This window comes from Esox lucius, chromosome 22, assembly GCF_011004845.1.
Source record: "Esox lucius isolate fEsoLuc1 chromosome 22, fEsoLuc1.pri, whole genome shotgun sequence".
In the NCBI taxonomy this organism is placed as follows: Eukaryota; Metazoa; Chordata; class Actinopteri; order Esociformes; family Esocidae; genus Esox; species Esox lucius.
This window is the reverse complement of record NC_047590.1, coordinates 15486255-15508446: the sequence shown is the minus strand read 5'-3', so window position 1 is coordinate 15508446 and position 22192 is coordinate 15486255. Positions and strand designations below refer to the sequence as shown.

Here is a 22192-nt window from a genome sequence, read left to right as displayed (position 1 = left end):
ACCCTAATTTGTTACTGTAAATAATGTGTTTGTAGCATACTTACGGTGAAAATAATTCCAGGCCAGTTGTTATGATAAGTTATCATTGACCTCAGCTACATCCAGAATAACACAATACATCCTTGGAAAAATAGCTTTTATTAAAGCCCATTAAAAAGACAAAAGCAAGCAATGGGGGACTACATGTAAATAGCAAGGTGGCAGAAATAAGCTTGAAGGGCTCCGGGATTGCAGGCGGTTCCCCCATCCCCTCCACCCAAAATGTTGCATCTTCCATTTCACCGTTGTGGTTTTAAAACGGTGTAGGTATAATCCAGGGAAGGAAATCAGAAAAGATTAAATGTGTTTCAGATACACATCTTTCTGTGCAGAACATAGCACCGTTACATTGGATAGCTTCCAGAGTCAAGCTTCCTAAACAACAGAAAGATCTGAAACATCTGTGCAAACGAAGCACAGAACGTGTACCTGGAAAATGTCTCTGGTTTTTCTGACAGCAAAAGTGACCGGTCAGCCCAGTCATGGACTAGGCCGACGTTGTCCTCACCGCAGGCGGTCCCAGCGCCAGATCGAGGCGTCGTCGCACACCGCGATCAGGATGCTGCTGTCGCGACTGAAGCTGGTCTGTCGGATAGCGGAAGTGCACCTGGGGAGGGTGAGGGTGGTGCACCTGAAACGGAGAGCGAGAGTTATCACCTGGAGTGTTGGCTTTTCTCAGGGAACTCCAGGGGTTGGGCTTTCTAGTGCAGATGAACAAACAATTGTTACAGCAATGTATAATGAACGCAACCCATGATGAAGTGTACGCCTTTGGTTGGTGAAACAGGAAGTCAAGTGTTCCTACTCACTGTCCTGTGCCCAGTTTCCCAAAAGCATCTTGCAGTCATTAAACTTTTGTAGGTGCTTCCGATTGCAAAGCAGTTTCTCAAAGCCATCCTTTATAGATGAACTTAAGGGGGCGGGGACTCTTACTTGGCTTTGTGAGGATCCTCCACCTCAAGGTCCCACACATACAGTTTCCCCACTTGGTTTCCCAGAGCCAACATCTGTAAGACAGTATGTAGTATTTCACAAGTCAAACTATACAGATAGAAATTACATTAAGTTTGCATCTATTTTCCTTATCATTTCGACATAAAGCATTTTTTTGGTTACACTGCTTGTGGGAAATATAGCACAGCCTTCTCCACGTCCTACAGATATACTAACGCGAAGTCCCAAAAACATGAACGTTATCGTCACCTTCTGCCAGAAGTCCATGGAGAAGCGCATGTACCAGATGTCACACTGGCTGTATTCAAAGCGACCCAGGATAGTCACGTTGGACTCGTTCGGTTTGATGCGGTCGATGTCGTCCTCCATCTTTCCTGGTTTCCAACACACTATGGCGTTCTCACACGACTAGGAAAGCCAGGAGGATCAGAACAGAGGGATGTGAGCGGTTAAGCGGGTCACAGTTGGATCCACAGGCCCATAACAGGAAGCAGATTTATGTTTGAAGTGTTGCCATGCTGCGAAGGCATGGAAGGTGAATAAATTCATGTTGTGGGTGCTAAAATGGCAGATGGGCTAACCTTGGATAAAATCAAATCTCCAAGCCAGCGTACGCAGTCCACATAGTTTCTATGGATGTCTCTGGTAGAGAAGTCAGGGAAGTGAATCTTCTGAGAGACCCATGGTCTGCAAAAAAAGAATCAGATGAAGGTACATTCGGCTGTAGCACATACAAGCACAAAGCAAAGCACAAAGTGGACCACCTTCCGCAGCGACTAGAGCGTTGATGTGCAATTCTACACTCAGCTGTTTTGGTCCAGCATTGGCCATGCAGTAACTGCGGGAAGCCAACCTGTGCACATGCGCAGATGCTGTGTGGGACTGTGAGACTTGCATCGTTCTCATAGCAATATCTGCAATGCTTTCAGTGGCTAAAGGTAATTTCACTGAGCTGACATTTTAAAATGGCTAACGTTTTCAAGTCAAATAAATCTGCGATTAGGGTTCCTACAGAAATTGGTATGCCAATAAGGACTTAACTTTTTCAAGTACTTGATTGTAATTATCCAGTTTGAATACCGTGTCGCCAATTATAATGAACATTGCCCACTAGAAACAACATACTTTAAAGTTTAAAATGTGGCTTATTCCCACAGGCTTCCTCCCAAATCAGAGGAATAATCCATCAAACTTGGCTTTTCTTAGTGCTGAGAAATTCCCAGCCTCAATAGACATTGGCTTAATCGGATTAGTCAACCAACTAATCATCTATAACAAAACACCTTCCTACACGTATCTGGTGTGATTATCCACCAATTGCTATGTTGTGGGACAGCAAAAGCTGATGTGTCTCAAGAAACAACACACGGTCTCAGTACATTATGTCTCAGTACATACGTTAGAAAAATCAGCTCCACTTATACTCATAGTATTTTATATTTTAGTGCCAGATTCATTGAATAGCCACTTCATGGTGTAAACTGTACCTACAATTACAGGGTTGGGTTATTGTCCCACCTATCGGTCTGAAGATGACTGCACTAACTGGCAGTCATTTCAGAAAATAGCATCTGCTAAATGATAAAAATAACATATGCTTATGGCCATAATCTTTTCACCTGTTTGTCTTGGAGGGGTTGTATTCATAGGACCCGTGAATGGCTTTCTGCATTCTTTCGGAGTTGATCCTCCAGAGCTTCAGAGAGTGGTCCATCCCACAAGACATGATCTTCTCCCCCAGCAGGTCAAAGTCCTTGAGCGGAGAGATTTGATTATTAAATCAAAAATCTCCTTTTGACCCTGTGTGACACTGGACAACATCCTATCGTACTCCTCAAACATCAACTCCAACCCAAGCTTTTTGTTCTGACACCTCTTGGCCCTTCCACTCCTACAGGAGGACAGCCCGTTTGAAGCTCTTCTCTGCTCTGGAGCCAGTTTCTCTTCAAAGCTATGACACCAGAGTTCTTGCCCATTCCCCCAAAAGGTAACTCTAACAAAAAAGAACTACACAGCCCCACCTAGTGATCTTAAGATGAAAGCACTAAGTCAGAATATGTTTTTGCTAAATAAGTTAAATGTAAAAATCGGTGACTGATATCAGATAGCCATTTTTGATATGTCCATTTGTGAAATTCTCTCACTTCTACTGTTCAAGAAAGTGAGTAGGGGGATATATTAGCAATGGACTCACTGCACTGAGAACCTCATCTCTGTGGCCTTCTACACCTCCGAAGATGGCCACCAGTGTATCCGTTTGGATGTTCCAAAGACGAAGTGCATGGTCTGGAAGCAAAAACACGAAGCAGATGAGAAATTTACCTTTTGACAGATCATTTATAATACTTAGTCATTTTGGGGATGGCATAAATACACTGATCGTTACAATAGCTGCAGTGTATCGTTAAGTTCTCATTTGAGGAAATATCTTCAGAATTGCTACAGTGAATTGTTATACCTTTGCTGACAGAAAGCAGGAGGTTGGGGTCCCTGGGGTGAAACTTGAGCTCATTAATAGCATTCCCATGACCCACATAGTGCTGAAGGAAAATACAAAAAAGAATTCATTTGAAATTGTATTTCTCTCAGTATTACGGAAGTGGCACAACTAACCTCCACGATGGCAGTCATTTAAAACAAAAACCTCCCGTTTGATAGAGATTTGGATGGAACCACTTACAGGTTCCTCCACCCACCTTGATGCACTGCATGGTGATGTGGTTGATCACCCGAATGATGCCCCGTGAGCCGGCCACGGCCAGCAGAGGGTGACTGGTGCTGGTGTCAAAGGTCCAGGCGCAAGTGTAGAAGTTCTCTTCGGCGTCGGCGTCCACATACGACTGCAAGAGTCGGATCTCTCCTTGGGAATGGCACTCGTACAGGGTTACCTGGCGAACGATGCCACAGTCAGCGGTGCAAGGTGGCAGAAGGGTTAACTCTGTATTTGACATGTTCCGGTTAAAATAAATAGGCGCACACATTCGCGTGACATCGGACTAGTTGTTACACATGCCAGAGGCTCAACGTGTCATATATACTCACTCTGTTGCTCCCCACAGTAGCAAACACCAGTGGGTCTCCCTCTTTGCTGTGCCAGTTGAACTGGACCCCAAACAATGGCTGGCCATGATCCTCCTGTGTGGAGAGTACTTTATTAACACATTAGGTTAAGGTAGGCCTATGGTCATGTGATGAAGTAGTCTATCCTTGTGAACTCATTGACTCACAATGTGTCAGTTCCCTCATGTTTACAGATGCCATTTCTAACCAAAATACAAACTAGCTTATGGGAAGTGATATGCCTGTAGATAAAAAGTATTGGAAATACTATTTTAACATGAGCTCACCTTAAGGCTGTTGACACATTTAAATGAATATTTGCACTTCTTGGACTTCCACTTTCCCTTGCCCCAGCTCTTCCTGCCTGGAGCGTTGGCTGTGTTGGTGGGTGTGTCTGGTCGCTCTACATTGGTCCCGCTCTCAATGCTGACAGCATCATCCTACAAACACAAATGTTTGGTGCCATAAAATGTAGGTTATTTCGTATGTTTTGGTTGTTATTTTTCCAGCCTGCAATGCATATTCTACTACCACTGTTCGTTACCCGAGTGCCGAAACTAAGTCGGATTGCATGCCACTGAAAGCATTAAAACCTGTCTAAGAAGATCAGAAAAACGATTTACTGTCCGCACAACTGCTAGTTACTGATTTGGATAATCGGATGACAGAGCGAGGGATTCCTGCACAGTACCTAAGATCGCTAACGCTAGCGAGAGAATAGCTACAGTGGTTAGCTAGCTAGATACAGTAACTGAAACGATCTATAATAGCTTAAGTGTTGTTTCGCGTGATAGGGAGACTTTCAGCATTATGCCTACAGAACGCTTAAAAGTCGAAGAACCACAACAGTTTTGCGTTGGTTAAGTACAAGGCCCAGCTATCATCACGAACTGCACAACTAAACTAGTAGGTTACGTACAGTAAAGTAATACCGATACTAGCTAGGTAACTTAGCTTTTCATTGTTAAATAGGAAATTATACAAACAGAACAAAATCTCACATTCTCATCTCCAGAGATATCGGGATTACTGTTTTCATCACTGCTCAATTTCTGCTTTTTTGTCGGCATCTCCTTTCCCGCTTCGATAGGGGTCTCGGACATGTTGTCCCTCCTCATCCTCTGTTCTTCTCCGATTCAATCATAGCGCGACCGCGGAGAAGAAACACTTCCGGCTCAACTGTCGCTTCTTCTTCATAGGTAAAAGCGATTTCGCTTCATTCAGTGTGCATTCCGCCACCTACTGTGCGATTACGAATACATTGTTTTGTTTTCATTATTTTTATGATCAATTAAGAACAATTGAGAATTAGTGTTAGACTATGACTTAATAAACGTTAAATTACCCAATAAACACAGTAATTTTCTTGGACTGTCTAGAGAACAACGATCACTAGCCTATTACAGGTTAGAAATAAGAATATTTCTACACACCTACAGTATGCAAAATATGTATTCACTTCCTATCCGGAAGAAAAAGAGCACAGTGGAGAAATATCTAGCTTGAATTTGTGTGAAAATGTGTTGCAAGTGTAACATCTACATAATCTACTTTAATTTGAGGGTATGTGTGCATCCATTTCATGTGAAGTATTACCAATTTGGTACAAGACATCAATTCTCATACTATTCGACCATATCTGATCTACAATCATGCAAGGAAATCATGTAAAATGGTGCTTTGGGAAAGCCACTCTAATTAAATAAAGTTTTTGCCTGATACAGGAATTATTAGGCAACATTTCTTGTCAGTGGTCTATCCCATCAGTTGATTATCGTGATATTTCTCCAGCTAAAGAACCATATAATAGTGGGGCCATTATAATAAATATCAACTTAAGAACACTAATGATGACACTGTCATGTAATAATGTGTTACAGTGTGCTCACTAATGAACAGGTTTTCCTATACAATATGGCTTCTGTACACGCGCAAAATATATACCTCTGTCAAAAATGCCTGGTCCTCATTAAAAATTAAAGTGACAATTTCGTAACTCCTTATTCCTTTTAAGTCAAATTGCCTGAGATGCAATATGATCATTGGACCGGCTGAACAATTTATCAATCTACATACACAGACTGATGTGAAATCAGTTTTGTATTCGAGATTCAACAGACTTTCACATTCGTTCCTCCGTTCAGGCTCCCTTCCACATTTAGGAACCGAGGTAAAAGAGTAAACCAGGTAATCGCCGAAATGCCTATAGACGAATATAGTGTCATTATGGAACCTCATCAACATCAACCACATGCTAAATACTAAACCACACGTCATATTGTCAAAAATATTTTTATTGAATCATCACTAATCAATCAATCAATTGAAGAATGTTAAATTCTGTATTTATTAAAAAAAAAAATATGAATGCCATAGGAACGTATTATTTTTGAAATAGCTGGCATACTTGTTCTTTATTGATTTATGAATGATCAATCAATCAATGGAAACACATTTATGGATTTAATAATATGGATTATGGATTTAATAATAAATCAATCAATAGAAAAACGTTTAATTCTGTATTTTTTCAATATCAATTTCAAGGATTGTCAAAGAGAACTTCAAACCTGGTGTATATTATTCAGGTTTAGCTAGCCTACTTGTTCAAGCATTGTTTTGCTGAAAAAAGTATTTATGGATTTATTAATAATCAATAAATCAATAGAAACATGTTTATTTTGGTATTTCTTCAATATTGTTTACATTGATTGTCAAAGGAACTTCAAACCTGGTGTGTATTATTCTAAAAATAGCTTGCCGACTTGTTCAAGCTTTGTTTTGGTTGAAGTCATTATGGATTTATTAATAATCAATAAATCAATAGAAAAACTTGAATTCAGTATTTCTTCTATATCTTTTTCAACGATTTTCATAGCAACTTCAAACTTTGTGTATGTTATTTTAAACATAGCTGGGCTACATGTTCAAGCTTTTTTTGGTGAAAAAGCTATTATGGATTTATTAATAATCAATACATCTATGGAAACAAGATTAATTCTGTATTTCTTGAAAATATTTTTCATTGATTGACATTGGAACTTCAAACCTGATGTATATTATTCTCGAAATAGATGGCCTACTTGTTCAAGCTTTGGTTTGGTTAAAAAAATAATTATGGATTTATTAATAATCAATAAATCAATATAAACATGTTTATTTCGGTATTTCTTCTATATCTTTTTCCTTGATTGTCATTGGAACTTCAAACCTGATGTGTAATATACTGAAAATAGTTGGCCTACTTGTTCAAGCTTCCTTTTGGTGAAAAAAACTCTTTATTGAATTATTGATAATCAATAAATCAATGGAAACATGTGACCAATATTGAAAAAGATCTTTCTATTGATTTATTGATTATTAATTATTCCATTATGACTTTTCCACCAAAACAAAGCTTGAACAAGTCGGCCAGCTATTTTTAGAATGAAAAAGTTCTAATGAAAAGCAATGAAAAAGATATTGAAGTAATACAGAATTAGAGATGTTTCTATTGATTTATTGATTATTAATAAATCCATAATGACTTTTTTACCACAGCAAAGCTTGAACTAGTAGGCCAGCTATTTCAATAATAATGTACACCACGTCTGAAGTTCCAATGACAATCAATGAAAACGATATTGAATAAATACAGAATTAAATATGTTTCTATTGATTATTTGATTATTAATAAATCCATAATGGCCTTTTCCCCAAAGAATTGCTTGAGCAAGTAGGCCAGCTATGTTTAGAATAATATACACCAGTTTTGAAGTTTCTATGCCAATCCTTGAAAACGATATAGAAGAAATACAGAATTTAACATACTTCAATTGATTTATTGTTTAGTAATAAATCAGTAAAGATCTTTTTGACAATATGAAGTGTGGTTTAGTATTTAGCATGTGGATTGATGTTGATGAGAGTCCATAATGATACTATATTCGTCAATAGACATTTCGGCGATTACCTGGTTTACCCTTTTACCACGGTCCCTAAATGTGGAAGGGAGCCTGAACGGAGGAACGAATGTGAATGTCTGTTAAATCTCGAAAATAAAACAGATTTCAACTCCGTAGTACGTATCACATGTGGTGAACACCTATGCAGCTTGATATATTTCACGTCATTTGGTGGAACTTATTGATCTCTTGCTTACTCTATTGTACATGCCCTTGCCCCAGACCATTGTAACGAAATGATATGCCAATGGCAAGGGCATATAATGTCATTATAATAAGGGAAGGATTCAGTGGGGCAGACTTTATTAGTTAAAAGATATGGATTTTTTTTTTTAACTCAACTGCTTTCAAATTTAATTTGCAAGTGGATTGCAAGGTATTAACCGCTTTGGACATCTACATTATTTTCGCAATACAAGGTTTAATAAAATATACAATTTCCCTTAACACCCATATGTGAACGCTAAAAGTATTTGGACCGTGACAAATGTATAATGTATGGCTCTGTATTCCAGCAATATACATTTATAGAAGAATACATTTGAATAAAAACAGGGAACTTAAAATAGAAAATCTAATAGGTGTAGTATAGACAAGGACGGTCAGTGACAAAAATACACGAGATTTTAGTTGTATGTCATCTAGATAGAAATCTATTGACAAAAATAAAATGTATATACCATGATTTCGATTTCAAGGTAGTGAATAGTGTAAGTGTTACTCGCACGCAGTCATCCCTATGTCATTTTATGACGAACCCTAAACCACCCAAGCGCAAGACAACCATACTTTTGGACTCCGCTAAAGGAAGTGTTCGGTTCTCGTTAAAAATCTAACTGTATACATTGCTTTCTACCTTCATCTGGTTTTAAGGATCACAAAGTACATAAATATTAAACTAAATTTACTCGGGTCTTGAAACCCAAGGTAGAAGCATTACATATATAAACCAAATTGTTTTTTGTCTTTCTCTACATACAAAAATGAAAATAATGGAATTAACCATTAGTACATGGACCCAATACACTGAGATGTAAGTGAAAGAATGTCATTCTAGACTACGAGAACATACGTAGAAAACAGGTGCATGTTTAGCAGCGGAAAAGAGCTTCTATTGGACAAATGCCTTTCATGTTTCGTTGTCTTCCGTTTGGTTTCGTTACGCGTCCACCGAGTCATAGACTACTCTGTCAGCCATTCTGATACAGAGCCAGTAGTCTATTCTGAAGACGATAGCGCAATACTATAGCCAAGTAATCTACAGATCGGAACTAAACATGATCATCGACAGAGTTATCTACAACGGCTTCAACACTTTGAATCCAGGGACTGCTATGACGAGCCCAGTTTATATGCAGTCTTTTTATCCGGATAGCTGTTTTATGGAGCTCAACAACTCTTTCTGTACTCCAAACGAATTTGATGCCTCAGGCAATGTTGGAAGCCCAATTTCATCAACAGCAAGTACTGATACAAAAGGTAAAATACACCTCTAAAATATATATAACTTAATCTCAAGCAGGTTACATACATTTAACTATACATTTGAATAGGCTGTAGGCTATACTTCATATTATCTGATAATAATCAAGATTAGGCCACTTATGGATACTGGAACAAGACACATAAACAGAGTTGAATCTTTAAACATGTGAGAATACTCGAATTTTAGATGTTATTCGCTGTAGTCTAACTGTACACCATGCTATTTAACTGACGTTGGAGCTCCATTCTTCCCACACCAGTCGCCGCTCAACCTCACCTACTCAAAACGTTCAAAGGTCCCCAAATCATTCAGACTTATAAATATTGAAGACACTTTAGAAAAATAGGAAAATGAAATACATTTCTCAAGTGTGCTGTGGTTATTTGGTAAATGTGATTTAGTCTTGCGCTGCTGACTTTTATTTGACCACAGTGAAGTTTGTTTTAGATTGTATATTGTCCAGACATTCTATTGCTCAAATCTCAATAGCTCTTTCCAGAAAAGTTCTCATTGTGATTAAAAAGCTGCGTGTTTACCTACGTTTTAACCAAGTGGAAAAATTCAGAGCCACAGCACAGTACATCAGAACTTACGACCGAGAAGGAAGCTTAGGGTTGGTGCTGGTACTGGGCGCGTTCAAATTGTCTACAAAATGCAATCTTCCAACTTCAAGCTTCAATAGCTCCTACAACAAGTGTGCCATGCCTATGCAAAGTATATATTCTGAGTCAGGGGAGAATGAAGGGAAATGCACACCTTTAAAAAAAAGAAATTCACATTTCAGAATTTGACAGAACGTTTTTATTTCAATAGCTCCTACAATAAGTATGCCATGATAATACAAATTATATATTCTTGATCGAGGGTTGGTGGAGAACAATGCACACATTTTCTTTTCATTGGTCTACACGTTCTCTCAATTAATAATATATCATTTGTTTAGTCACATTAATCAACAACTGATTCCTTAATCAACACAGAACTTCTCAAAGGACAATTTTTGAATTTCAGAGAATGCCTGGTATATTGAGATTGTAGGTCTGAGATTTTTGAAAACATCTGTGTGGGGAACGTCGGTATCTTGCCTGTTAAGCTACACTTCCATAACCTAAATGCATCTATTCTATTAAATGTAGAGAATGTGATATATTAAGAATGACTGAGATGGACTGCGACTATTCACGCATTAGATCTGACCATCTGTAGCTACATAGAAAACATTGTCAACGATTAATCTGGATTTGCCAGTCTCGCCTTTTTTGTGCGTAAAAGTTCCACGCCCTGTGGAATACAACGGAGTTTTTGAGCGATGTGATAGAAATCTTAAGTCAGATTTCGGATGAACTGTGTTTGTCCTGCTACTAAGTGCTGACTTTTACATTGACCAAAACAACTTCAACACAACTTATTATTATTATTCTACATTTCCTGGATATATTTTGTTGTTTATTTCTCACCGGTATTGTTTATAACCGTTCATACCTATTGCAGAGTTTTCCATGAGTGAGGTGCGGTCTTTCGAACGTTTCCAAGGTGTGCGTGTGAAGAATACTGTGAAAGAACTGATCATGCAGAAACGCCGCAACCACAGGGTACAGGAAAATACATTTATCATGTTATTGTTAATCAGGTTCCCAGACAATTGGGACTAGTTTTTTTTTATTGTTATGATCTATTTTATTTAGTGTGTCGATTCAGATGTAAATATTGCATATATGTAGTATAATAATTAAAGATTAAACTACAGAATCGCTCAATCCTCTCCTCTTTTTCAGGTTCATCAGCATCCTGAGGGAGAATGCACAGGTAATATTGAAATGGTATTGACCACATTCCCCAAAAATACATGAATATAAGATGATGTGAAAATAGTTTGTTTGTTATCTTGTAGCCTTGATAGCCCTTCTCCAAGGGCAGAAGAGGACTGCAGACTGCATGATAACAGATTTTCCTGCTAAAAGACTTTGTACTTCAAAGGGAATGCAGGTAATTTATTACTTGTGGTTATATTGTTTAATTCAATACCCTTGAACTTTCAGCACAATCCTTTATGTTTAGGCTCTATGTAGAACAGGTTTTATGGCCCCAGATCATAGTGTGTTTTAGCTAATGAAAAACTAATTAAATTTTTAGGCAGGTCATGTGGCACTATAAGCATGTGCTTTGCAGGTTTGTCTCGTGAATTCTGCTGGTTTTGAAAGAACTACTAATCTTTTCCAACAAAAGTGTTGATTTATTAAAAGATAATGTACTTGAATAATTGCCATCCACTTGTCTTTCAGATTGTGAGCCCTCCAAACATAAGCACAATCGATGCTGACATCCTGGACCTGGGATATGAGTCCATGAAATCTGAGATCTCCCCTGAAGAGACCAGCCCAGACCCCTTCAGCTTTGTCGGCTGTCAGTCACTTTACCCTCAAAACCAGCTCCCACATGCAGTTGGAAACTCTTACATCCCCCAGGCTTTTACACCTCAACTCTCCCCAAACAGCATTTGTCCATTGGCTCAGTTTGCTGAAGGGGAGCCAATGTCCTTCTTTCAATGGCAGATCCAACAGGAAGAGAAGAAGTTGGCCAGTTTCACCCCCGAGATGCTCACAAGCCAGGATGACGATGGAGACACGTGAGTTTGAGTGGGGGGTAAATGATTAAAAAACAGCTTTAGACATTTTTGAATAAGCCGGCGGCATCTCCAGTTCTATCCAGTCTTTAGAATGTGTTTCGTAACTGCTGTTTTTCCAACTAATTTTCTCTGTTGAAGTTAGACATTGCCAACAACATGTTTATATGCTATCTGAGCAGGGCCAGCACTAGCTTTCTGAACCCCTTAACTTATTTTGGTTGGAGGGCTGATAATCTGCATGTTAACAGATTCCTGCACATAGCTGTGGCACAGGGCAGAAGGGCTGTGGCTTTTGTGCTGGCCGACAAGATGGCAAAAATTGGTATGCTGGATATGAAAGAACACAATGGTCAGGTAAGGAGTTCAGCTCATGCAAATTCAATTGTAAATTGACCCCTGTCCCGACACCAACACGTAGGTTTGTGTACACACACACATACAAACACACATTTACTTCACTATCTAAATGGTCACACCATTTGATTGCCCTTAATTAACCTCAATCACTTTTATGCCTGAACGTAACCTTACTGTAACTTCTAACCCTGAACTTAACCCATAATGCCTAACCTTAACCACAATTTCATCCTTAGCATTTTTTCAAAAACGAGACAGAATATGTCCCCAAGCTGTTGTGGTTAAACTGTTGCATTCCAGTTTAACCACAGTTATGGGTTTCACACATACCCACACACACACACACACATTAGTGCCTAGGACATAGTAGCTATTTGTTGGTTTGGTATTGGTCGCATGTGTGATTTCATTAAAGCTGTGATAATAATCTGTGAAGGATTTCCAACATGGATTCTTTCTTGTCTTTTTTTGTGGTTGTACACAGAGTGCACTTCAGTTGAGTGTTGCCGCCAATCAACATCTGATAGTACAGGACCTGCTGAGTCTGGGGGCTCAGATCAACACCGCTGACCGCTGGGGTCGCTCCCCTCTGCATGTGTGTGCAGAGAAGGGCCACATTCTCACTCTCCAGGTCAGCCCTTTGACACTTTGACCCGTTTGAGTGTGATGCCATGCCAGTAGGGCTGTGTATTTCACCTGATCACATTGTTCCAGCCTTTTCGTCATTGTAACCCATCTTTGAAGCAATCCTGCAAACACTCAACCTCAGCAGTTAAAATAGAGAAGTATAGTATCATGACCACAGAAACTAATGGGGAATCATGAATTTTGTCATAATAATTCAGTTGTCTTGGTCACCAAGCGTGATCCATTGGTCTGGGCCATGGTTTCCAGTGCAGCGTGGTTTCATTAACAACAATGCTTATCTTAAAATATTTCATGTGTGTATATGTGTGTGTATATATATATATATATATATATATATATATATATATATATATATATATATATATATATATATACCCACACACATATACACACGTGTGTGTGTGTGTGTATAAATCTGTATATACACCCACCTAAAGGATTATTAGGAACACCTGTTCAATTTCTCATTAATGCAATTATCTAATCAACCAATCACATGGCAGTTGCTTCAATGCATTTAGGGGTGTGGTCCTGGTCAAGACAATCTCCTGAACTCCAACCTGAATGTCAGAATGGGAAAGAAAGGTGATTTAAGCAATTTTGAGCGTGGCATGGTTGTTGGTGCCAGAAGGGCCAGTCTGAGTATTTCACAATCTGCTCAGTTACTGGGATTTTCACGCACAACCATTTCTAGGGTTTACAAAGAATGGTGTGAAAAGGGAAAAACATCCAGTATGCGGCAGTCCTGTGGGCGAAAATGCCTTGTTGATGCAAGAGGTCAGAGGAGAATGGGCCGACTGATTCAAGCTGATAGAAGAGCAACTTTGACTGAAATAACCACTTGTTACAACCGAGGTATGCAGCAAAGCATTTGTGAAGCCACAACACGCACAACCTTGAGGCGGATGGGCTACAACAGCAGAAGATCCCACCGGGTACCACTCATCTCCACTACAAATAGGAAAAAGAGGCTACAATTTGCACAAGCTCACCAAAATTGGACAGTTGAAGACTGGAAGAATGTTGCCTGGTCTGATGAGTCTCGATTTCTGTTGAGACATTCAGAAGGTAGAGTCAGAATTTGGCGTAAACAGAATGAGAACATGGATCCATCCTGCCTTGTTACCACTGTGCAGGCTGGTGGTAGTGGTGTAATGGTGTGGGGGATGTTTTCTTGGCACACTTTAGGCCCCTTAGTGCGATTTGGGCATCGTTTAAATGCCACAGCCTCCCTGAGCATTGTTTCTGACCATGTCCATCCCTTTATGACCAACATGTACCCATCCTCTGATGGCTACTTCCAGCAGGATAATGCACCATGTCACAAAGCTTGAATCATTTCAAATTGGTTTCTTGAACATGACAATGAGTTCACTGTACTGAAATGGCCCCCACAGTCACCAGATCTCAACCCAATAGAGCATCTTTGGGATGTGGTGGAACGGGAGCTTCGTGCCCTGGATGTGCATCCCACAAATCTCCATCAACTGCAAGATGCTATCCTATCAATATGGGCCAACATTTCTAAAGAATGCTTTCAGCACCTTGTTGAATCAATGCCACGTAGAATTAAGGGAGTTCTGAAGGCGAAAGGGGATCAAACACAGTATTAGTATGGTGTTACTAATAATCCTTTAGGTGAGTGTATATGTATATGTATGTGTATATATATATACACTCACAGTACATATATAATGTATATATACTGTGCCATTTGTAATTCAGAAATACATTTGGGATTACCAAAACAAATATCCAGAAAAGCATTTGATAATATTTTGTCGGCATTGATGCAATTTAATGCGCCATCAAAAACTGCTCATACGCTCTCGGAGATTCTGTTGTCCTGCTGATCGCTACTATTTTGGTATTCAAACTGATTCAATTAATACATTTCAAAATACTCCTATCTGGCTTACTGGTCAATCAGGAAACTGTTTAGACTTGAGTTCCTGGTTACTGCTTGTAGGAGTATGATTTGAGTAGCTTGAAAGTAAAATCCTTCATTTATGTGCATTTTTCCAAACATCATCACAGGATGAACACTGTTTTCAAAGCACAGAAACTATTGAACAGTCCGTGTTGGTAGTAATGTTGTATTGCTGTAGATTGCTATAATTGGACAACAAATGTTTTGCATTAAAAACACTTTGGTCGGATCATTCTGGGGGCCGTCTACTGAAAGAGTTATGCGTCTATCACATAGAATACTGAAAATGTGAATTTTATAGGATATTAAGCTCTGGCCCTAGTCCCCAATTTAGAAATATTATGTTATGGTATGAAATATATGAAACCACGGCTGTCAAAATGTGACGTGACACCTTAAGGAAATAGTGATGAAATAGTAAACAAAAGACATATCTGAGACCCTCAGAAGAGTGGTTATTGATGTCCATGAGTTTGGGAAGGGTTACAAAGTAATTCCCAATCATTTGAAGTACATCATTCCGATGTCCAACAGACCAATGGCAACCTAAATCAAATTCAGCCCAAGAGCTGACTGAAAGATGCTCATTTAAGTCTCTAAGAAGACCATGGTAATATCAAGGGATCTACAGGCCACTCTTGCCACAATCAAAGTCAAAGTGCATGACTCAACTGTCAGAAAGACACTGCACAAGCCTGGCCTAGATGGAAGGTCAGAAAGACACTGCACAAGCCTGGCCTAGATGGAAGGTCAGAAAGACACTGCACAAGCCTGGCCTAGATGGGAGGCCTCTGCTCTCAAGACACAATTTATATTTTCTGTACAACAACTGCGTCAAGACCAAAAAATGTAAACTGAACCAAACATGGATCTTGCAACAGGACAATGACACAAAACAGAATAGCATAGCTCCAAGAGAAAGGCAAAAAAAAGGAGGGTTATTGATTTGCCAAGTCAAAGCCCAAATCTCAATCCTATGGAAAAGCCATCACACATTATACAGTTGAAGCTGTACTGTAAAGAAGAGAGGCCAAAAATTCCTCCCAGTTGACATAAGAGACTGATACACAGTTACAGGAAATGGTTACCTGAAGATATTTCAGAAAAAAAGAGGGTGTACTTACTTTTTCTGTAGGATGAGTGGTTCTTATCTCTTTCTTGTGAAATAATTCCTAATTTAAACAGGGTAGGTTTAATTGAAGTTAACATTATGCAGAATAATATTCAGTTTACAAATGTAACAGTTGAATACGTTTATTTTGCCTAACCCAGTGGTTTCTCACCTTTTTGGTTACTGTACCACCCACTGAATTTTTTTGGGCCCAAGAATACCCCTGAAGCACTTGTCTTGACTTGAAATATTCTGCAGTTGTATGTTTGCTACATTCTTCCATCGAGACATCCATCATTGAAATTGTCTGTGGTGACGTCCCAGAGAATGTTTTGCAAAACAGTCATCAGAGATTGGATCATCACAAATCAATCCGAGTATCAGTGCCATTGACACATTATGAGAACGCCGCCTTGTGTAATCCCATGTATCTCCTGCGGGTTTGATTCTCATGCGGGCCAGTATGATAAAGTGTATGCGCACCCTTCTGTAAATTGCTCTGGATAGGAGCGTCTGCTAAATTACTTGAATGTTAAAGTGTGTTCTGACTCATGGACTCTGGCCCAAACCATAGGTTTCTGGGACCAATCATCGTTAGGTCATTATGCGGTCGAGAAGTCCTCTTGGGGGTACTCACTTCCAGATTAATTGCTGAGAAGAAACTAAAGTCTGTGCGTGTGGGGTAGCTTTTGACTGAAACAAGGGGTTTGGGTTGCCAGGGAACTGAAGTGCATTTTACATGTAAGTCAAAGGTGTCAAGACTCTTCTCATATACCCCTTGGGAATGAAGCAATCAACCTTGATTGAGAACCACTGGTAAACTGAGACAGTATGAAATGGACTTTGCACCTTCATTCATTTAGGGTAATGTAAGTTTCCAGAAGTGAAACCACTGAGGGCTGGACTTTTTTTTACACACTGGAATTTTAGACCGAGACTGTAGAAAATGAACGCAGGATGATTTCTGCCCAGTCATCTCCAAATGTAGAGCAGTTCCACTATTGCCAAAAAATAAACTATAGAGAACTCATCTGTGATGTGTTTATCATCAGAACAGATCTACCAACTTTGTGTAGACATTTTGATGTATATTCTAATTGGCGGTTTGTTCCTGTTTGTTGATGAAGTTTGTGTTGACTTGGCACGTTCACTGACAGTAGTTGCATCTGACTTAAAACAAGGTTTCATGTCAAGGTTTGTCTGTGTCTCGAAACGGATCATGTCAAGCAGCAACTTCCTCAACCGATATGACAGCCAATCACAGAGCATTTCCTCAAAAACAACTGTAGGACAAATTCCCCTTTCTCCAACTCAAACTGGTTCAGCAACAGATGTACTTTGATAAGAGGTCATGGCAAATACACTGGAGGCCCGTCAAACATTAACCGCCAACAGAGCGTGGCACGCTATGGCTCTCAATCATTAACACCTGTTTATCTGTCACTTATCTGGTACTGGCTAACACTTACAACAGGTGTCCTTGTCATTGTCGGAGACACTGAATAAATTTTTTAGCTTGTGTCTGTGGATAGCTTGGCACCTAATTTCTGCCCTAGAGGTCTAAAACTATACTCTGGCTTGCTGTCATGAAAATGATGTACTCTGCACAGTTTACACACGTGATTGAAGTCTGACTCTTCCCACACATCCGTTCCCAATGACCCTGGTCAACATGTTTCTCCTTTCTCTTTCTCCTCCTGTAGACCATCCAAAGAGCCATGAAAGGCAAAGGACAAAAACTCAATGTGGAGGAATTCAACTACGACGGTGAGTCAGAGCTGCTCAAAACAGCTACATAGAACAGACCGAAGGAACCAGTAGATATGAACCATAACATTTTACCTCAGGGCGTTTCCCAAACTGTAATATTTGAACGAGCCACAAAACTAACAATTTACCCAAAGCTGAGTCACGAACAACACCTTGAACCATTTGACATGATTCACCCATTATAATCTCCCCAATGCCCCATCCCGGTATTCTCCAGGCCTTACTCCTCTTCACACAGCAGTGCTGTCCCACAATGCTGTGGTTCATGAGTTGAGTTGTATGGCGACCCACCAGTCTCCTGGAGCAACAGAGCTCGTGCAGAGGAGGAAACTACTGGGGGAGTGTGTCAGCATGCTCCTGCTTATGGGTTCCTCCTGTGCAACAAAGGTGAGTTGCCTGGTCGTATATGCCTGTGCTGCCTCGCTAACTCCTATGAATATAGGATGAACATAAAAAGATCCAACTCGTCTAAAACCATGGAAATGTCACAGAAACCCTTGAGGGAATGATGAGGGAAATGGCTACGCAGCAAAAACAGAAACTTATATCCAAATCGGGTGTGAGGAACCGCATTGCCTGTTACAGTAAACAAATAATGACAGATTTGACAAATACACACATTGTCAGATCAAAGTCTTTGACTATGTGCCAATGACCGCATGCTTTTCTTATCTCCACGGTCTGCATTTCGTTGACTTTTTACCATAGTGGAATTGGCAAGATAAAAAAAAGCTAGAGTCGGAATATCTATCACTAAATCGTTCTTTGGCAACGGAACCCATTTCATAGTCTGATATTTCTCAGTGTTTGTATAATGATATGTAACATTCTGTATTTATAATAAAAACTCACATACAGTACCAGTCAAAGGTTTGGACACAAATAAGGGTGTTCTTTTATTTTTACTATTTTCCACATTGTACAATAATAGTGAATACATCAGAACTATGAAATAACACATGGAATCATCTAGTAACCAAAAGTGTTAAACAAATCAAAATATATTTCATATTGTAGACTGGTTCAATTAACCATCCTTTGCATTCACTCAACCAGCTTCATAGGGTAGTCACCTGGAATGCATTTCAGTTAACAGGTGAGGCTTGTCAAAAGTTGACTTGTGGAATTTATTTCCTTCTTTATGCGTGTGAGCCAATCAGTTATGATGTGACTAGTTAGGGTTGGTATACAGAAGACCATCACTATGTCAGTACTGTTGTACATATGATGGCAAGAACAGCTCAAATAAACAAAGAGAAACAACTTGAAGAAAGCTCAGTCAATCCAGAAAATGTTAAGAACTTATAAAGTTTCTTTAAATGCAGTCACAAAAACCATCGAGCGCTATGATTAAACTGGCTCTCATGAGGACCGCCAGAGGAAAGGAAGACCCAGAGTCACATCTACTGCAGGAGAATAAGTTCATTAGAGTAACCAGCCTCACAAATCACCCCATTAACTGCACCTCATATTGCAGCCCAAATAAATGCTTCACAGAGTTCAAGTAACAGACATGTCTCAACTGTTCAAAGCACACTCAATGAGTAGGCATGTCCAAACATAGAATAATAGTATGTATGTGTACATAATATACTAATTGAATATGTTTATTTGTCCTTTTCCAACAGGATCGTAAAAGTGGACGCACTTCCCTGCATATGGCTTCGGAAGAGGCTAATGTGGAGCTCTTACGCGTCTTCCTGGACCAGCAAGGATCTCTGTCTTCGGTCAATGCCAAGGTGGGAGACTGCTACAATGTCTACTGACTTAGTCTATTTAAATTCAGTCAGTGAGAGGTCTTGTTTCTCTCAAACAAACATAGGAGAATTAATCAGCATGTTTACTTAAATTATGAGCTGACAAACATTTACATAAGGGCTCCTTTTGTTCATTGTTCTTAGTCATCTGGAGGTAGAAATCCCACCCTAATATATTTTTTCCTTATACTTATAAAAAATATGTAAATGAGGCACACATTAATAAAAAGACAGCATTTTGTGTTACGTAATCCTCCCATTGTGTCAGTGAACCAAACTAGTATCATACTATAGTAGCAGTTTTTATCTTTGATTTTATTCCGGCTTGGCTGCTTGGCCACTTCTGTGCAAGTAACTGTACCTGACATTTACTGGACGAGTCAGTGCTCGGTTAAATCACACTGACATTCATATTTGGACATATTCCATTTAGGGACAGTTCCAAATGTCATGCAGTCCACAAAATAAAAATGTTTTAGATAACATTGCACTGAGAAAAAATGGATAGGTCATAAATTGTCTGAAGAGAACACTTCCTGGAATGTTTTTTAAAATTGTCAAATATGCAAGGAAATCGAGCAGTTACCGGAATACTCTTATCGGGTTGAGCCCAACTACACCATTTATCTGCGATTGCCTTAAAGATACAGCACTGCCTCTTTTACCTTATTGCTAACTATTTTACCTCATGGTCTACTGGTTTGAACTTACCCTCAAAGTCATGCATGAGCAAGAAGAGTTTGAACTTATATAACTTGGTTTTATCAAAAGTAAAATGTATGCTAGGAGTTGGGATGAAAAGAAGTACATGTATTCATTATTAGCAAAATTTCAAAAGCAAAAAACTGTTCTTAACCCATTAACCAGGCATTCAGTGGAAACACAGCGCTGCACATTGCCAGTGCTATACATGGTCGCTTGGCTCAGGTGGATGCTGTAAAACTGCTGATGAGGAAAGGGGGCGACCCCAGCGCCATGAACCTAGAGAAAGAGCAGCCGGCCCAGCTGGTGTCTAAAGGACCCATTGGAGACCAGGTAAATATTGAGGAAATGTTGCACACGCATCTAGTAAACAGGTGTTGGGTCCAAAGCATATGAATGATTTCACATAATGATAAAAAAAAAAAAAAACATGGGAATATTAAAGTGGTCTAAAAGAAAGTTATACCAAACTGTAACATGAAAAACACTCAAGTTCAAGTGTTAGCAAGCCAAGTAAAGAATCAGACTTGAAGACAGTCGCTAGCTTTTTGGATGGCCAACATGTACTTACACTTCCTTTAACAAAGGACTGTATTGCAATAATGTGCCTCTGGTGTTTCTCATAGGTGCGTCGTATCCTGAAGGGGAAGGGCTACCATGCTCGGTCCTCAGCAAAGTAGAGCGCAGGATGTAATCCTCAGTCTAGAAACACTGTCAGTTAGACAGTCCGGTCCAGTCTATGTAAAAACGATTTGCTATCGTTTGTATGGCAAATGTCAGTTGTTTCAATGAAACAGTGAATGTTGTTCGCTACTGTGTAGTTTAAAGGGAATGTTATTTTAAAACTTTATGACAATGGAAAGAGCTTGTTAACCACAATTGGTGGAGCCCACAGGCTGCCTCACCTGTTATTCCAGTATAAAACACATTGGACTGGAATCTGCATCATGTTAAAACTATGGCATGAATATTTTTTATTTTAGGATTGAGTTGTTGCAACTGTTTGGTACTGTTTTAATTAATAGTCCATTTTGTGAAAGTGCATTGGAAGGATGTCTTTAATTATGATAAAAACACCCTGCCCCATAATCCTATTAGTAATTCATTACAATTCATTAATTAATTACTATTAAAGTCATTTCGATTTGTTTTGTAAATGTTGATTGCATACCAGAAGCTCAATACATTCCTTGGATATGGTGTGAGTGTGGGGGTATTGCCTTTATTTATATATGTGTAAGTGTAGTTAACATTATTAACACATTTAGTGAGTTGTCTAGTCACAAATAATTAAGGCATATTGTATCATTGTTTATGCAGTCGTTGTTTTCCAAAATGTTTCTTTATTATAAAGAACATTTAAATACTGAGTGTAATTGATTTTGTGTAATCTTTTTTGGAATGTTGATGTCAGATTATGAATTTACTAATCGTTTTTGCTATTATCAGATTTGTTAACACTAAATAAAATAGAGTAATTTAATATTTTGATATACTACAGCTGAGTGACATATGGAAGTCTTCTAATAAATTGTTTTAAACCATCTCTTTGTTTCCATTTCTGACTGTGGATGTTTGTGTTGTAATGTCTTAAACATGACTACAAAATCAATTATTTTCAATGTATTTTCATTAGTCTATTTTGGAACTTGATGTGCTCAGTATGTGTGTGAATAAGGAATGTAATGTCAAGACACTGCTGTAAACATCTGATTGGCTGACAGGAGGGCCTAGAGCACACCACCTTACCCAGATTAACATTCTTTGGTTTTATAATCCAATAAGCCTTTTGGGGACAATCATTAGTT

The 22192-nt window shown here is 39.1% G+C and overlaps 2 protein-coding genes across 4 annotated transcripts; one reads left to right on the top strand and one right to left on the bottom strand.

Annotated features, from left to right (window-relative positions):
- Window positions 1-121: 121 nt before the first annotated feature.
- Window positions 122-5241, bottom strand: eed (embryonic ectoderm development). 2 transcript variants are annotated; one of them, XR_002195932.2, is made up of 12 exons: window positions 5055-5241; window positions 4341-4493; window positions 4036-4128; window positions 3690-3881; window positions 3452-3533; window positions 3188-3279; window positions 2613-2746; window positions 1575-1680; window positions 1243-1401; window positions 973-1046; window positions 469-670; window positions 122-270 (listed from the first exon to the last, which is right to left on the bottom strand). XR_002195932.2 is itself a non-coding variant. In XM_010886106.4 (11 exons), the coding sequence occupies exons 1-11, from the start codon at window positions 5169-5171 to the stop codon at window positions 544-546; spliced, it is 1329 nt and encodes a 442-aa protein (XP_010884408.1). In that variant the 5' UTR covers window positions 5172-5241; the 3' UTR covers window positions 122-543. The 2 variants fall into 2 exon arrangements, 1 of the variants encoding a protein (XP_010884408.1); XM_010886106.4 differs by having other exon boundaries at window positions 122-670.
- nfkbiz (nuclear factor of kappa light polypeptide gene enhancer in B-cells inhibitor, zeta) lies at window positions 4443-21848 on the top strand. 2 transcript variants are annotated; one of them, XM_020042456.2, is made up of 12 exons: window positions 4443-4524; window positions 10975-11075; window positions 11259-11289; window positions 11375-11469; window positions 11766-12109; window positions 12358-12463; window positions 12951-13097; window positions 17859-17922; window positions 18143-18312; window positions 19554-19664; window positions 20550-20717; window positions 21011-21848. In XM_020042456.2, the coding sequence occupies exons 2-12, from the start codon at window positions 10983-10985 to the stop codon at window positions 21062-21064; spliced, it is 1383 nt and encodes a 460-aa protein (XP_019898015.1). In that variant the 5' UTR covers window positions 4443-4524; window positions 10975-10982; the 3' UTR covers window positions 21065-21848. The 2 variants fall into 2 exon arrangements, with proteins under 2 accessions (XP_019898015.1, XP_010884410.1); XM_010886108.3 differs by lacking the exon at window positions 4443-4524 and adding an exon at window positions 9086-9476.
- Window positions 21849-22192: the final 344 nt, after the last annotated feature.

Excerpts from the sequence above, each read along its gene's own strand:
- nfkbiz (XM_010886108.3), top strand. The coding sequence starts at position 9,275 with ATGATCATCGACAGAGTTATCTACAACGGCTTCAACACTTTGAATCCA. Across the intron at positions 17,923-18,142 it reads GGAGGAATTCAACTACGACG|GCCTTACTCCTCTTCACACA; the intron begins GTGAGTCAGAGC and ends GGTATTCTCCAG. Across the intron at positions 19,665-20,549 it reads TGTCTTCGGTCAATGCCAAG|GCATTCAGTGGAAACACAGC; the intron begins GTGGGAGACTGC and ends CCCATTAACCAG.
- eed (XM_010886106.4), bottom strand. The coding sequence starts at position 5,171 with ATGAGGAGGGACAACATGTCCGAGACCCCTATCGAAGCGGGAAAGGAG. Across the intron at positions 3,882-4,035 it reads CTACTGTGGGGAGCAACAGA|GTAACCCTGTACGAGTGCCA; the intron begins GTGAGTATATAT and ends ATCGTTCGCCAG. Across the intron at positions 1,402-1,574 it reads GAGATTTGATTTTATCCAAG|TCGTGTGAGAACGCCATAGT; the intron begins GTTAGCCCATCT and ends TGGCTTTCCTAG.